Source organism: Micromesistius poutassou (genome assembly GCF_964030765.1).
Source record: "Micromesistius poutassou genome assembly, chromosome: 3".
In the NCBI taxonomy this organism is placed as follows: Eukaryota; Metazoa; Chordata; class Actinopteri; order Gadiformes; family Gadidae; genus Micromesistius; species Micromesistius poutassou.
The window spans coordinates 13,626,539-13,638,258 of NC_140273.1; the positions used below are offsets into that span (position 1 = coordinate 13,626,539).

The window sequence follows — 11,720 nt, forward strand, 5'->3', positions numbered from 1 at the left end:
CCACACTGGCCTTGTTTATCTAAGAGGGCTGGCCCCTTATCGCGCCTGAGGGGGAGAAAATCAATAGGCCTCGGGTCCTTTGGAGATGAGCGGGGTTTACGATGCCACTGCGGCCATCTTTTAAGTCCCTCAGTCTGGTTTGGCATTTTACCTCCCACCCACACAAGATGGACTCCCCGCTGCCTGTTTTTCCACTCGGGCTTGGCAAGGTGCGTGCAGAGCTCGAAAGCCCGTCGCCAGGCCTGGGTGTGATGTTTCCACGGCGTAACAGAGTTGGGGAGGTAGAAAGTGGTCCGTCAAAGAAATCCTGTTTTGTCGCCGGCATAGTGACAGCGTTTTTTGCGTCGTTTCCCATCCTACTGTCTTACTTGTCATTCGTTCAATCCAATCCAAGCAACGACGCAAGATCCTTGCTCTTGATTAGCGCCTTTGGAGGCTGCCTTCTGAAAGCTTTGTTTTCGGTGGTGCAAAACGCTGCCTTAATGTGTGCAGACAACCGAAAGGGAGAAAGAGAAGAGAAATTTGTTGACACATTTCTTCAGCATGGTGTGACCTCACCATGTGGCTCAAGTCGTTATCTCACACCATGTTCTCTCCTAAGTTACTAACAAACTCTTCAGCAGATGCGATGAACAAAGCACCTCTATGAGGGAGAATTCTAACTGGATCCCGTAAATCACGGGTTTATCTGTCCAAACGGAGTTGGGAAAAGCCAGACTGGAACTGGCTGGGCACGGTAGGTGTCAAACCGACATCCTGCTGTGAAGGCTGGCATCCCCTGAATGGAGGAAGTGGTCTGGTGTCCTGCTTAGCCGGGCAGGGACACAGCTTAGGGGAGATGGAGCCGGTCTGCTCCATGGTTATTTTCTACCCATGAAATGCTGGGCAACACCGGCTCCATATTGGTTCGCCTTGCAGCGTGGTTTGCAGCCCAATACTGCCTGTTTATGTTGAAAGAATATGAAATGCAAGTTGGGATCCAGCTGTCTTTCTATTTGTGTTCATCGTGTGTTCTTGTTGGTTTGAATTGTCTTGAGAACAGGTTGTGTATATCATGCAGTGTAAACAAAGCACAGGACATCGTTGTTTTGCACCCCAAGGGCAGCGAAATAGAGTGGTGGCGAGGGTGTTTGACCTTAAAGGAGCTTGGTTCGATCCTTACTGTCTGCAGGATACCTGTAGGAATAGAAAAATGCCTATCCACCTGCGCCGTAATGAAATATCGGATGCCACTTGTAAGTCACTCTGGCTAAAAGCATCTGGTAAATAAATAGTAAATGTTAAGGCTGTAGGAACTTAGTAATGAACTTGAAGATACGTTTATGAATACGCATCCACCAAAGTAAAAGAATGAACAACTGTGTTTGTGTGCTTGATTACTGTACAAACACACAAAGTAGCTTAGAGCTTCTGATCAGCGCTGACTGTATTATCGTTATATGAGCAATAAGGAGCTAGCTCCGCGTGAAGATGATGTGAGCCGAGGGGGGGGGGGTGTGGGTGCAGAAGCTGATAGGTCCAGCTTGCCTTACAGCATGAGGGGAGGTCAGCCTGCGCTGAGCTAATCCTGCCAAATTAACATTTGTATCGAGGAAAGGAGGAAATGTTTAAGGTCACGTATCTATAGATGGACAAGTAAATCATTTATCGCACTCGGAGCGTGCATATTGTATGCCAACAGGACCCTAATTAACCTGTTCTGAAGCAAATCCTGGATGTTAAACTCCCTGGGGATTTCAGCAGCCGGTTTGAAGGCGTTGTTTAAAATCAGCTGCAAATTGCCTTGTTTGCCTGATTTTGAAAACCAATAACATATTTTATCTCTGCATGTTAATTGCAGATTGTGTGTGCACATTGAAGACGTCCACTTCCTGAGTGAATGCCTTTTTCGTTCTGGCTGTGCTCCAAGATGGCCGCAGCCATCTTAGGTCCTTTGACCATGACCCTGGTCTCTCGCTCCCCTGCCCCCCCGCCCTCTCTCTCTCTACCGCTATTCTAGTGAATTACAAGATGGAGGAGTGAGATCAATAAAAGCGCACACATTGTTCTCTGATACTGCTGCCAAAGCCCTGTGTGTGCGTGTGCCCGTGTGTGTGTGTGTGTGTGGGCGTATGTGTGTGTGTGTGTGTGTGTGTGTGTGTGTGTGTGTGTGTGTGTGTGTGTGTGTGTGTGTGTGCACCTGTGCGTTTGTGTGTGTGTGCCCGTGTCTCGTAATTACATAAAATTGCAAAAAATTCCTTTGTATGCCATTATTATTTTGAGCATCAGTACTAAAGAATCAACAATCGTTCTTACACATAGGTAACCCTGTGCATTTCGTCCATCAAAACAAGGATATGAATCAGTCGGCAGAATTAGGGATGCAAGACAGCCGTTGCAGCCTTTTAGTTTTTTGCAACCCTGTGAATGTCAAGGAGAACAATAACGTAAATCATTGCATGGATTTACCCTCCTCCTTTTCTCCCGCCTCCTTTCGACAGGTCTGATTTCCCGGAGTCCCCTGAGCGAGACCAAGAGCACCTCCTCCTCCCTCTCCGCCCTCAGCGATTCGCTCAACAGCTCCGAGGGCAGCGACCTCACCCACAGCACTGAAGAACTCAAGAATCTGCTCGCCCCGCCTTCTTCTGCAGGGAGCCAATCCAGCTCCGGAAGCCACTCCGGATCAGGAACAGAGGAGAAGTCGGAGAAAGGCAAGGAGTTCAGTCAACACTCTGGGCACACAGGTCTTTACTGGTCCTGATAATGGGGTCATGCACAATAGCCCTTGTGAGGGAATGCCCATATATGGCAGGGGCGCCTTACTCGCCGGACTTACTGTGGCCTCAAACTAGTAGGACTCAGTGCCATCAAAAAGACCGGAGCTTACAGTGAGCCACAGAGAAACACTAGAAACAAACCAAAAGATACACCTCGTCAAAACCGTCGTACTCCACCATCAAGTCAGACTGTGACAGGGATGACTAACTGAATATCCCATTCGTAGAGAACTCATCGTGGCAATATACAGTAGACAAAATGACATCACCTACCTGCTCCAAAACGATCATGGGCTCTCTCTTCAACACTTTTACTCCCTTCCATAGTCCCCCTTCTCCGCCGTGCTCACACTCCTTCTCCCTCTCTCTCTCTCTCTCTCTCCCCCTTCTTACCCCCCCAGGCTTTGAGTGCGTCTTCTGCAACTTCGTCTGCAAGACGCGCAGCATGTACGAGCGCCACCTCCAGATCCACCTCATCACGCGCATGTTTGAGTGCGACGTGTGCCACAAGTTCCTCAAGACGCCCGAGCAGCTGCTGGAGCACAAGAAGTGCCACACCGTCCCCTCCGGAGGACTCAAGTAAGGAAAGCAAGTACAGATGAGAGGTTCCTAGCTCACAGCCGCCCGCCATCACCCCCTCAACCCCTCCCCTCCCCTCCCCCCCTCCCTTACCCCAACCTCCACCTCCATCTTTGACCCCCACCCCCACCCCCACTCCCCCCTACCCTAACAACCACCTTCACCTCCAGTTCAGATGAGAGGTTCCTAGCTCACAGCTGCCCGCCATCACCCCCCCCCTTACCCCAACCTCCACCTCCATCTTCGACCCCCATCCCCCCCCCCCCCCCTTACCCCAACCTCCACCTCCATCTTTGACCCCCACCCCACCCAAACCCCAACAACCACCTTCACCTCAAGTACAGACAAGATGTTCCTAGCTCACACCCATCTAACCCAAAACACAAACTACCATCTACCAAAAGTCAACATCTGCCAACCCCACCCCTACCCCCACCTCCACCCCCACCCTGCAAACCCGATTTCCGTTCCAGAACCTCCCAAGAACCTCCTCTCTCCAGAACCTCCCAAGCCCTTATCCACCAGCTCCACCTTCCATCCACATAACAACTCCACCCAACCACTGCCACCTCCAACCCCACCCAACCATCTCCATCCCCACCCGCCCACCCCAAACCCCATTCAAAACACTCCCCACCCCCACCCGATAATCCTCCACCCAAATCCCATGGCTCTCTGTTTCTTTCCCGCTTACAATAGATGGGCAAAGGTCTAATCTATTTCCATGCGTCTCCTGTCCTTCATTTTGAATTATTATTAGCTACATGATTCCCTTATTCACACATAGTCAAACGTAATGATGTAGTGCCTTGGAATACATTTTACTGTTAACATATATAATTATATGTAGCCTCTTAGCCCTTTGAAGTTAATTAACCTATGAGTTAAGAAATTAACAATGACAATAGCTTCTAATTAGGCTGCCATACATCCACACATCTCAAGAAGGACATTCTCCATCGCGGATAAGCATGTTCATAATGTCAGACATCTCAATGGCTGAAGCCTGGCCTGCATCTCAGGTTAACCGCTAATCTCATATCAGTGTCTTAGGATAGCCATGTTTTATTTATTTACTTTAAGAAGACCTCCCTTAAGAAAATGTGTCGCAAATGTGACGCTACAATATTATTTCCGACACAAAACCCGCGTCCCGCTCTCCATCCCTCCACTCTAAACCCAACAGGAGCCACCATTTTAGTGTAACATATTTAAAGACATTCCCAGCTCGAGTAAACATGAAGCGCACACTGCGTATGTTAACATTCAGACCTGCCCTACAGTGGCTGTTAAAGCCGGCTGTGAAAACCCAGTTGGAGTTTTATCTTTCTCTCGCTGTTATAAGGGTTCAGTTCTTTACTTTGCTTGCTTGTTTTAAAACGAGGACCAGCAGAATCTGTTCAGATTTTATCACCCCTGTGTTAACTAAAGCTGAAGTTACAACTCTACAACGAGAGTAACGTGTTTGTCCTCACCAGGAGCAGTGGGTCACCTTGGCTAAAATAAGTTTTATGTAACATTATTATCCATTTTTGTTCAAAATGGCCAGATTCTAGGCGTCAGGCATGATCTCAAACATGCCGGTGAAGCCTCCTTCTGTAATGAGTTGCAGGATAGACTCCCAGCCCAGAGCCCTCGGTTCAAGCCCCAATTTCCTAGGGCCTCACCCCTACCTGCTCATATGTGTAATTGGAATCAGATCAAATGACATAACTGCTAAAAAAGTTGATAAATGACTGAATAGTAACTAGATAATGTAGGAACGACTGAAGCATGCATTGTTATACAGAGACGGTCTATTCCCTGTTATAGGTTCAAATCTAGATGAGGCCCTCCGTTTCCCCTTTCGTATTGAGTTCGGCCCTCACAAGGGTTCATATTAAGGATATGTACACCGTGGCCAACATCCTAATCTCAACTCTTAATCAGAATAGGACATATAAGAAGCGCTTGACCCAGAGATCTCAGAGCTCTTAACCTCACTTTTGCTCCTTTATGTATAATAAAAAAAATCCTACATTTTAATGGGTATCAGGCCTTGAGGCAATAAAAGCTAAAACATTTAAAAGGGCATTTTATATCGACTCTACAGTCCGCCACAGCATACAGTAACCATGTATTTTTATAATGTAAGCGGTCCATTATAATGTACCCCATTCAGAACAGTTGTATCCCCCAAATGTCTGTCCTTTGGTGAAACCACGACGCATTCCAACCCACATGGCAGTCATTGTCTGTCGCTTTTTTTGTTGCCATCACGACACGTGTTTGCATGTGCAGTCATTGATTGTCATTATGGATTATCGCTTCATCATGTCATGAGCAAATAACTGTTTTACATCGTGTTTCTATGTAGTCATCCGTGGTTCCAGGGTGTCTCCGACTAAATGTGTGGGAATTGTAGTTTTTTTTATTAGACACAGCCCAGAGAGCTATGTGAAGCCCTTAGCCAGAAGCCTATTGAAACCAGCCCCTTTGAAGCATAATGGCACTCCTATAAAGTATTTATAAAGGATTTTTATAGTCCAGTGTAACTCTAACTGTCACTAACGCCAGTGTCGAGCTATATTGTAATCTAAATTATTCAAAAAGGAGGAAGTTGCTAAAACATAAATATTGTGCTCAGTTAAGTAATTGAAGCATATATATGCATAGGTTATCCAAAATAAAAATATAAAGAAAGCGCCATTTCATGGCAATGACATTTGCATAGCTATGCAGAGGTCATCATTAAAAACCGGCCTTTTCTGATAAAGGAAAGGGAGAGAAGACAGCAGAGAGCAGTCTGATGTACTGTATGAACTTATATACAATATATACAATATATACAATACACCGCTTCATCGACCTTATGGAACCGTACGATGATCAGCTATGATTTTGTGATCTAACTTGTTTCAGTAGATGCACAGACAGGCCGAGTGTGTGGTCAGTGTTTAGACAGGGAGAGAGGGCCTTGTCCATCTGAGGTTTTTCTGAGGTGATTCTGTTCTGCAGGGTTTGTGAAGCGCTTTGGGGCCCAGAGCAGATGAAAGGTGCTATTTAAATGTAAGTGCCACTCCATTTTTTCATCATTTCCTCCTTCCATGTCCCACTGCTCCCATCTCCTCCTCCTTCTCCCCCCTCAGCCCGTCGACCCCACGCGCACAAACCCCATGTCATCTCCACGCACGTCTAAAGACGCCACACATAACCACACACACACACACACACATACACACCATTTGCCTTGTTAAACCAAACAGCATTTGTACACATTGCACATAGCCGTTCCCTCACCTGCCTCTTCCTCCTCCTCTTCCTCCTCCTCATCCCGCTGTGTCTTTAAATGTAAATCTCCCAAGGTGTGAAATGATTCTGCGTGTGACCGCCACACCCCCTCACATTAAATGTTTTCTGCTGTTGTGTTGTGCTCCCTACCTCCCTCCATACCTCTACCCACCTCCCCTTCGATCCCCTCCTTCCCTCCCCCCTCTTCCTCTCCCTCCGCATCCCTCCCTCTCTCCCCCTTCCTGCCCTTTCTCCTTCCCACCCGACCCCTGCTCCACCCTGCCCTCCCCCCTTTTCCCCTACCCGCAGGTGCCCCCTCTGCATCTACTCCACCAGTCGCCCAGCGGCCATGGAGTGCCACCTGAAGACTCACTGCAAGGTGGAGTACCGCTGCCGCATCTGCCAGGCCCTGTGGGCCGACCAGGCCTCGCTGGACGCCCACGTGCGCGCCCACCGCCTGGGCAACCACTACCGGTGCGAGCGCTGCGGCTACCTCTCCAAGACGGCCAACAAGCTCATCGAGCACGTGCGCGTGCACACGGGCGAGCGGCCCTTCCACTGCGACCGCTGTGCGTACAGCTGCAAGCGCAAGGACAACCTCAACCTGCACAAGAAGCTGAAGCACGCGCCGCGCCAGACCTTTGGCTGCGGGGAGTGCCCCTTCTCCACCACGCACCCCTTCGTGTTCAGCCGCCACCTCAAGAAGCACCAGGCCGGAGGAGGGGGGGGGGGGAGGAGGAGGAGGAGGAGGAGGAGGAGGAGAGGAGGACGAGGAGGAAGAGGTGGTGGGGGGGCCGGGGGGCGGGGGAGAGACGGGGCAGCCCCTGGAGGGGACGTCGCTCGGCGGAGGGCCGGCGTCCAAGAGGCGGAGCCACGAGGCGCTCCTCTTCGGGGGCGGCGGCGGTGGCGGGGGGGGAGGGGGCAGCAGCGGCGGCAGCGGGAGCAGCAGCCCCCTGTCCAGCCTGACCGCCTCCCAGGCCCTGCAGTCCGTGGCCCTGTCTCTCACGCTGGGCAAGTCCCACCACCACCACCACCAGACGGAGCACCCCCTCCCCGCCGGCCTCCACGGCCCCACCACCACCTCGGGCCGAGGCCCGGCTGCCCCCGCCCCCCTCCCCGCCCCCTCCTCCCTCCTCTTCCCCGCCTCCTCCCAGCTGGGCTTTGAGCAGTACAGGAACTGCGAGCGCGCCTACCTGGTCCCCCTCACCACCCTGTTCACCCAGAACAGCCGCCGCCTCACATTCCACGCCGGGTCGCTGCCCCTCCTCTTCTCCTCCTCCTCCTCCTCCTCCTCCTCCTCCTACACCACCACCAACTCCTCCGTGCTGCCATCTCGCTCCCCGCTGAGCCCCGCCTCCCAGAAACACTCCTTCCTGGCCTACCTGGGCCTCGGGGAGCGGGCCAAGACCGTCTGACCTGCAGCTCCTGCCCTCCCCCCCTCCCGGACTGCCCCCTGGTTCCCCCGGCGCTCCTCAGACAGCGTGGTGTGAATGACCCCTAACTGACTGCCACGGCAGGGACTTGTTTTTTTCCAATCAGACCAGCAAAATAAGCTGGACCAGACAGACAAACTAAACAAACAAACTGATACACCGAAAGACAGAAAAAGAGAAACATTTATGAGAGAGAGAGAAAAAAGCTGTATGTGCTCAAAAAAAATGCATTTATATTAAAAAAAGCTGCTTTTCTTATTAGTTCTATCGATTGAAATATAACTACTACTACTACTCCTCCTGTTGTCTTTTCAACTTCTGAATGACTCGGACCCGACTTTATTACCCGAGAAAGATTATCTCGTTTTTTTTGTAGATGTTTTTCTTTTTGTTGTTTTACAAAACATAAAAGTTGGAAAAAGAAGAAACAACATTTGCAAGTGCTACAGATCTAGTGCAGTTTCTTTTTTGTCTATTGCTCTTATGCATCAAAATAGCATGCCTGTCTCCGTGTTTCAGCTAGCTTTGTCGTCAGTAGAGAGCTGATAACGAAATATCGTGAACTGTTAGCGGGGCGCACCGTTGACGGGAACCAATGAAACGGAAAGCTTTTCTTTGTAAAAGGCTCGTTTCCAAAGCAACGCCTCAAACCACGCACTTCCTTATTTATCAATTTTGTACATAGTTTTGTAGCTCCGCCCCCTATTCCCCAATGCTTTGATTTCTGTTGATTTTTTTGTATAATGGTCAAACCATATGCATAGTTGCTGCCTGATATCTCCTCTGTCTCAGTATGATTGGCTGGTCGTATACATTTCTTCACATTTAAATTTTTTTTTTGTTTGTCCTAGATTTTATGTTTATTTCAGAGACTTTCCATGCAAATAAGGTGGAACAACTGCTTCTTAGAAGATTCTGTACTTTAGTTTTTCAAGTGCTTTGGTGGACCCAAAAGTCAAGTTAACAAGTCCAATTTACAGTTACAAATATGGCAAACTAAATTATATGACTTGTCAACTAGGAACTACATTTAGTGTTAAAATCAATCAATCCGAATTGGCATGTTTTTTTAGTATGACCTGTGAAGGTATTAAACTCAAAGTATGAAAAGCCAACAAAAGAAAATAACTTTTTTTCACGTATTACTGAGAGCAGGTGGATATCAGTCTAGCATAGTGTGCAAATCTATGTATTGCGCACGTATACTTTAATGACATATATGGATAATTGTTTTGTGGAGGTGACCAGCTCAGGGCAAGCTAGCTAGCTAACTGCCCAGCGCTCCCAGTCACCACAGGCCGATTCAATGGTGCTTTTTGGAGGTTTTTGTAATTTTGTGTAAGGAAAAAAAAAAAGAACTGTTCCAAAATGACTTGAATGAATGTATTTTTTTTTTTTGTCGTGTATGTACATGAGAAAGAGGTGTAGCAGGGAGGCGTTCTGTTTAAAGAGTGAAGTGGTGGCCTTCAATGTCATTTTGTCTTTTTTATTTTCTTTGATTTTTAACTGAGCCTTTTACGTGTTATGTTTTCATATTTTATATACTAACATTGAAAAGAAGAAGAAAAAAAAAACCCATCATTTTTGGAGAAAGGCACCTGTATGTGCCATGAAGAAGCAAGCCATTGTAACTTGTACAGAATTGTGTTGAATGGCTTCATTTATAGGCCCGGACAGACATGGTACCGCATTCGAATCCCCACTCCTCCTCACCCCTTTTGAGTTTTAATTGCACTTAACTTGGTTACCTTTCAAGGCAAAAGCACTTAGGCCCTCTATCTTCCTTTTTAAAGTGCAACATTAGAATCCACCAAGCCACCGGAATATGTAATGGACAGCAATCTTGAAATGTTTTCTGTTAAAATGGCTTGAGAGAGTTTTGTCCGTAGGCATTTCTGGTGGAGCAAGGGTCTTTATGAAATTGGAGAACACAAATGAATATAAATTGCATGAATTAGACAGTGGAGGTCAAGCTCTCCCTGGGAAGCGAACAGTCCCAGGCTAAATTGTTATCGCCAACTTTGCACAGTGCTGCACTTTTGATTATGAGAATATGTATTTATCAATACAAATGGACTGTGCTGAATAAGAAGTGTATATGATATAGGGAAACATAGTACAACCTTTTTCTTTTTTTCTTTTTTTTTTGCTTTACCCATGACAGACATTGCTCATGTTCCCAAGTGGTCTTCAAGCCAAAATGGTTTCTTTATATAAATATAAAGGGATTTTTTTTTCGTCACCTTTTTGTTGTTCTTTTTAATAACTTTATTTTTTTTCTAATGATTCATTGTTGATTGTCTTTATTTTTCTACATCAATCATGTCAAAATGTTGATCGGACAGAGGATGCGCATTCGTCAAGACCAAAATGATAATTGTTCTTTTCCTTTTTTAACTGGACATGATTTTAGGATGGAATCCGTCATGGCCTTGTGTCTCCCCCCCTAATCTCCCTCTCTTTCTCCCCCTCCAATACATTTGCTTACTCGTCCCTGATTAATTTTAGATCTGCGCTATCTTTTGTACTCTAGTGCCACTTGGTGGATCGGAGGGCTTCTGTGAATGAGTCAAACTAATTATCAGGGTCCACAAAAGGAAGAAGATAAGAGGCGAGTGGGTGGGTGGGTGAGGGAGAAAAAAGAATGTGTCCACTTTGACACTTTTTAATCATCTGCCTTCTTTTTAATACTGCGTAATCGCTATGTAATCAAAATGGCTGCACTTCTCTCCCCTCCCCCTCCGACAATTTCGAGTTTAATATCCGAAAAACGGTAACAGGGCGTGTTCTTTCTTAAAGAGACAGTATTTCTCAGCGCTTATCCTCTGTTCTGTGTGAGTGTACGCAGCCGACTGACACCGATCTGTTGGGGTTTTCTGGGGGCTGGGGAGTTGAATTGTAACTACCTTTCGGCACCCACAGTATGATTGCTTCTTCCATCGCTCTCTCTCTCCTGCTCCTTCCATCTCCCTCTTTCTTTCGCTCCGGTTTTTTACCACTTCATGGCTTTGAAGTCTCAACTAATTACCTTGGTTGCATTTAGTTTGGCTTTTTTTAGTACTCCACCGCAGTCTACAATCATTTAGCTTTAAGTTTGGCTGTATTTTACAAATTAGAAATGGCTTGATTATCATTGTCATTATCTTTTGGCACTGGGTAAAAAGACATTGGTATGTGCTGTATAAAGCTTTTCTTTTGTATTACTCCATTGGTAGGGCTGTACAGGGTTGTTTGTGATGATAACTGGTAAATAGATCATTTGTACTTATTTGGTTTTTTTTTGTATTTGTTTTCATTTGGCATTATTTTATGTTCAAATTGCCAGATCTAAATGTAACAGGATTTGAAAGTAAAGCTTACATCAGATATCTGCTCTCCGTGTTATTATTGTTGTATATATATATGACTGTTCTTATGCCATGAGAGACGTTTTTGCCATGACAGACATTCTGCTGGTTCCAAACATGGAGGGGAACCACCATTCATTGAAATTAATGAGTCAACCAAGGTTTCCCCAAACCAAGGTTTTAATATCAGTCCAAACTATAAAGCTTTAATGTGAGTTAAATATCAATTTTAAATATCAGTCCAAACTACCCTGGAAATCCAGAGTTCTCACGAGAGCACAATTTGAATTTGCTCAGCAAGTCACTCTGGGAATGAGCAATATAATCCCTCCCCG

General features: G+C 46.8%; 1 protein-coding gene across 1 annotated transcript in view; it reads left to right on the forward strand.

Annotated features, from left to right (window-relative positions):
* The window catches only part of znf827 (zinc finger protein 827), a 65,107-nt gene extending 53,703 nt beyond the window's left edge, over positions 1–11,404 (forward strand). Inside the window, 4 exon segments of the mRNA XM_084465195.1 lie at positions 2,481–2,690; positions 3,158–3,335; positions 6,915–7,334; positions 7,336–11,404. Of these exon segments, the coding sequence (XP_084321321.1) occupies positions 2,481–2,690; positions 3,158–3,335; positions 6,915–7,334; positions 7,336–8,020 (1,493 nt within the window). The 3' untranslated portion in view covers positions 8,021–11,404.
* The last annotated feature ends 316 nt before the right edge of the window (positions 11,405–11,720 follow it).